This window comes from Sitodiplosis mosellana, unplaced genomic scaffold (genome assembly GCF_009176505.1).
Source record: "Sitodiplosis mosellana isolate CC-2019 unplaced genomic scaffold, AAFC_SMos_1.0 Smas_scaffold_5966, whole genome shotgun sequence".
Taxonomy (NCBI): domain Eukaryota; kingdom Metazoa; phylum Arthropoda; class Insecta; order Diptera; family Cecidomyiidae; genus Sitodiplosis; species Sitodiplosis mosellana.
The window spans coordinates 1-5,126 of NW_022601208.1; the positions used below are offsets into that span (position 1 = coordinate 1).

Genomic DNA, 5,126 nt, shown 5'->3' on the forward strand with positions numbered 1-5,126 from the left:
TGAATTTAATCATTAAAAATATCGATCATCGTGTCAATTCATTACAATTCAGAAGTGGGATTCGATTGATAAGTGGACAATCTATTGGGGAAAATAGAAATTTCGTGGAAATATTTACAATTTCATCAATATTTTTGTGATTTTCGCTGTGCACCATGTCGAACATGTTACGCAGAGTTGATGTCATGCGATTGCTCCAAGAAGCGGGCGTTCAATTCGATCCAGAAGCCACGATGACACAATTGCGCCCACTGTACGATGATTTAATGGCACAGAACATGCAATTGCGACGAAAACAACCAGATGAAAGTGCGGTAATGTTGGATAACGTGGAAGAGCGACAACCACAGGACGAACAAAATGCACAGCAGCCGGTCGGAAACGAGTCACAACAGCAGCAAAACGTGCAACAACAACCAATCCAAAGCGAGCCAATCCAAAATGTGTCAGCGCAAAATGTGCAACAGCAGCCACTCCAAAACGTGCAGCAGCAGCCAATCCAAAATGTTTCGGTGCAAAATGTGCAACCGCAGCCAATTCAAAGTGGGCCAGTGCAAAATGTGCAACAGCAGCCAATCCAAGACGTGCAACAGCAGCAACAGATTCAACAAATTCAACAGCAGCAAATCGTGCAACAAAACTGGGCATTGCAAATGGAACGTGAAGAAGCAGAATTGGATTGTCAGTTGGCAATCATGCGTAAGAAACGTGAATTACTCGAATTACAACGTGAATTACAACAGTTGGAAACCAGACGCATTGATTTAAAAGTGCTCGAAGCAATGATGTCAAAGTTCGATGGTTCAGACGCACAAGATGTAAGTAAATGGATTGCTGATCTTGAAAATGTGTTCGAAATGTTTAAATACAGTGAACGTGATCAACTGGTGGCCGCACGGCATTTAATGGATGGAAGTGCGAAACGTTTTGTGCAAATTACTCATGTGATGTCATATGTTGACTTGAAACGGGCATTGATCACGGAATACAAACGGGCATACACTGTGCAAGATGTATTGAAGCAATTGAAAGCGCGCACGATGAAGCCAGATGAAACACCGCGTCAGTATGTGATTGAAATGCAATTTATCGCCAGCCGAGCAGAAGTTTCTGAAGCAGACTTGATTGAAATAATCATCGATGGTCTCAATGATTCTTCAACACTGGTGTCAATGTTATACAGTGCCACAACCATGGTTGAGTTCAAAGTGTTGATGGAAAGATACGAAAAGAAGCGCAATGCAATGATGTCAATGAAGAAAGTGTTAATTCAACCAGTTGCAAACAAAGCCAAAGCGTTGATGACAGTTGCCAACAGTGGCTTTAATGCTTCAGTAGCCAGTGCCAATGTCAATGCGGGCGCGAATGGAGTGGATATGTCAACAATTCGTTGTTATAAGTGTTTCGATTACGGGCATTATCAAAGCCGATGCAAAAAGCCAAAGCGGCCAATCAACAGTTGTTTCGTGTGCCATAAAGTTGGCCATACCCGCCATGATTGCCCGGATAAGAAGAAGCCATCAGAAGTAGCCAATGCAGCAGCCGTCGCAGCAGCCATTGCCGAGTCAGAGGAACATGAAGTCAAGCGTTTAGCCGAACAGTTGTCACATACTAATTTGGTAAGTGTTGCCTTCTATGAACAAGATAAGTGCACTGAACTAATTTCGCGTATTGCTCTTTTTGATTCTGGCAGTCCCGTTAGCACTGTGAAGAGGTCCTATGTGCCGTTTTTAGTGAACAAAAATCATAGACCATCGGGTTATCGTGGAATGGGCAATAAAACATTAAGTATGTACGGCTTTGTAAAATGTCAATTTGTGTTTCGTGAACATATTCTCACACATGATTTTCTTGTTTTGCCAGATGAAGAAGCAGCCGTAGATCTACTTGTCGGACGAGATTTACTCAAAAAAATGAATATCCATTTATGTCAAGTAAAAGAAATAAAATACAGTATTGAAGATTTATTGAAATTAAATAGAAATAAAGCCCAGATTCCAAACGAAACCGTCGTCAGTGCACTTGAATTGTTCAATTTATTTAAGAGTCCAGAGAAAAAGAAAACGGTGCCACAAGTAGGTAAAGAGAAAATGTGTAAGTCTGACCCTGAGATTAACTTGATTAATGACCTTATGTCATGTGAAGAACGTATGGAATATTGTGTTAATTTAATTGAGCCAGAAGATTTAAATAACTTTGATGAACTTATTATGCTAATAAATACAACTGAGGCGGATGAATTGTTATCAGATTTAATTGACATTGACAAACAATTAGATAAAAGAGAAGCAGATGCTTTGAGGTCTACCATCGACAAGAGTTACGTTAAACTGCTTGACAAAGAAAAAAAATTGACAGCGTATTCTATGAAAATAAAATTGACCAGCGATGCACCAGTGTACAGTAGCCCACGCCGATTGTCTTTTAAAGAAAAAGCAGAGGTACAAAAAACAATTGATGATTTGTTGGCTCGGGGAATAATTAGACACAGTGAATCGCCTTACGCATCGCCGATTGTGTTAGTGAGAAAAAAGAACGGAGACTTGAGAATGTGCGTCGACTATCGTGCTTTGAACAAAATAACAGTTAAAGATCATTATCCGTTGCCATTAATCGAGGATTGCTTAACGTATTTGGGTGGGAAAAAGTATTTTAGTACATTAGATTTAGAAAGTGGATTTCATCAGGTGCCGGTGGAAGAAGAGTCAATACCGTTGACGGCATTTGTTACACCAACGGGTCAATATGAGTATTGTTACATGCCTTTTGGACTGAAGAACGCACCACCAGTATTTCAGAAGCTAATTAACCGTGTGCTAAAGCCTTTGATTGATGCAGGAAAAATTGTTGTATATTTGGATGATATCAATATAGCCACAGAAACGTTAAGGGAACACGAAGAAATTTTGTCAGAAGTATTGCGATTGTTAGCAGAGGCTGGATTGAGGTTAAATTTTAATAAGTGTAGATTCGCATATCGTGAAATTGAATATTTGGGTTATATTGTAAATGAGAATGGAATGAGACCAAATGATAATCATTTAAAAGCCATAAGAGAATACGTAGTGCCAACAGATGCACACGCAGTACAGAGATGCTTGGGATTATTTTCGTATTTTCGGCGATTTATTTACAATTTTTCTACGATTGCCAAACCGTTGACCAATTTAACAAAGAAAAACGTGAAATTCGAATGGACAGAAGAATGTAAGGATGCGTTTGAAACATTGAAGAATAAACTTTTAGAGCCGCCGGTGTTGTGTATTTTTGACCCAAAACGTGAAACAGAGCTACACACAGATGCATGTACGCGTGGGTATGGTGGAATGTTATTACAGAAGCAAAAGGACAACAAATTTCACCCAGTTGCTTACTATTCAAAGACAACGACAGAACCAGAGTCACGGTACCATAGCTTTGAATTGGAAACACTAGCCATCGTTAATGCTTTAGAGCGATTTAAGTCGTTATTGGAAGGGATTGTGTTTACAGTGGTGACAGATTGTAATTCATTAGTACAGACGTTAGAAAAAAAGAACATTAACCCTAGAATCGCCAGGTGGACTTTAGGATTTGAGTTATTTGATTTTAAAGTAAGACACAGAAGTGGCGAACAAATGGCTCACGTGGATGCTTTAAGTAGAATATCACAGATTTGCACAATCGCAGAAAATGAGGTTGATTTGAACATACAAATTGCACAGTCGCGTGACCCAAGAGTTAAAAAACTAAGAAGCAAGTTGGAGAGAAGTGATGTGAAGGGATATGAATTAGAAAACGGGTTAGTTTTTCGGGTGAATGACAGATGTCAACAGTTGTATGTGCCTATGGAAATGGAAGATAGTATTATGAGAGCAGTGCATGAGAATTATGGGCATCTTGGCATTGATAAATGTGCAAATCAGATTCAGAAGCATTATTGGTTCCCATTGATGCGAGAAAAGTTGAACAAATTTATTAGGAATTGCTTGAAGTGTATATATTATTCAGCGGCACACAGAAGCAACGAGCGTAATTTATACAATATTCCGAAGAAGCCAGTGCCTTTTGACACAGTGCATATCGATCACATCGGTCCATTTGAAACAGTTGGTTCAAAGCGTAAGCATGTGCTAGTAGTTGTTGATTCTTTTACGAAATTTACAAAGTTATATGCTACGAACACCAGTTCGAAAGAATCTATATGTGCATTGAAGAGATATTTTGTAGAATACAGTAGACCCAGAAGAATGGTGCATGATAGAGGAACGTGTTTTACTTCGAAAGAATTTAAAAATTTTTGTAATGAGAAGGGAATTGAGCGAGTTGTGAATGCAGTAGCCTCACCACAGTCAAATGGTCAAGTTGAAAGAGTGAATCGTACACTGATAGGTGTATTGTCTAAGTTGACCGAGCCCATGAATCACGCGAATTGGAAAAATAAATTGGTTGACGTTGAATTCGCTATTAACAATACGGTGCACTGCACAACTGGCCAAACACCGAGTAAACTATTGTTCAATGTGGAACAGCGTGGACTTGCCGTCGATGAATTGACTGAATATTTGCATGATCTTTATTCAAAAGAAACAGAGAATCGAAGCGAAATTATTGCGAAAGCAGAACAAAGAATTCAGAAGTCTCAGTTGTACAATAAAAAATATTTTGAGGAAAAACATAAGCCCGCAAAAGAATTTGAAGTAGGTGATTTGGTTGTAATAAAAAATGTAGACACGACAGTAGGGAAGAACAAAAAATTAATTCCGAAATACAAGGGGCCTTATGTAATTCGCAAACAGTTGGGTCATGACAGATATGTAGTATCAGACGTTGAAAATTGCCAAGTAACACAGATGCCATATAATAGTGTAATTGATTCCAGTAGAATGAAAAAGTGGCTAGAACCGTGTAAAAACATTGAAGAACTGGACGAAGAAGGCAACACAGATGTAAGTGAAAACGAAAGCGAAACAGATGAAATTGTAAATAGCAATAAGAACATAACAGATGATGATTGTACAGATTATGAATATTTAGGGAATGAGGAGGATTTAGAATTATAATTAATCGAGGGCGATTACTTGTCAGAATGGGCCGAGTTGTAATGTTATTTGTAATGGCATGTAGAGTTTCAACTGTCAAATGCC

The 5,126-nt window shown here is 38.7% G+C and overlaps 1 protein-coding gene across 1 annotated transcript; it reads left to right on the forward strand.

The window, feature by feature from the left end:
• Nucleotides 1-34: 34 nt before the first annotated feature.
• On the forward strand, nucleotides 35-4,928 carry LOC129573155 (uncharacterized; the record flags this gene model as incomplete). Its single annotated transcript, XM_055453448.1, has 3 exons — nucleotides 35-1,788; nucleotides 1,864-3,515; nucleotides 4,293-4,928. Coding segments are annotated over exons 1-3 (3,921 nt in total), but the record flags the coding sequence as incomplete, so codon positions are not given.
• Nucleotides 4,929-5,126: the final 198 nt, after the last annotated feature.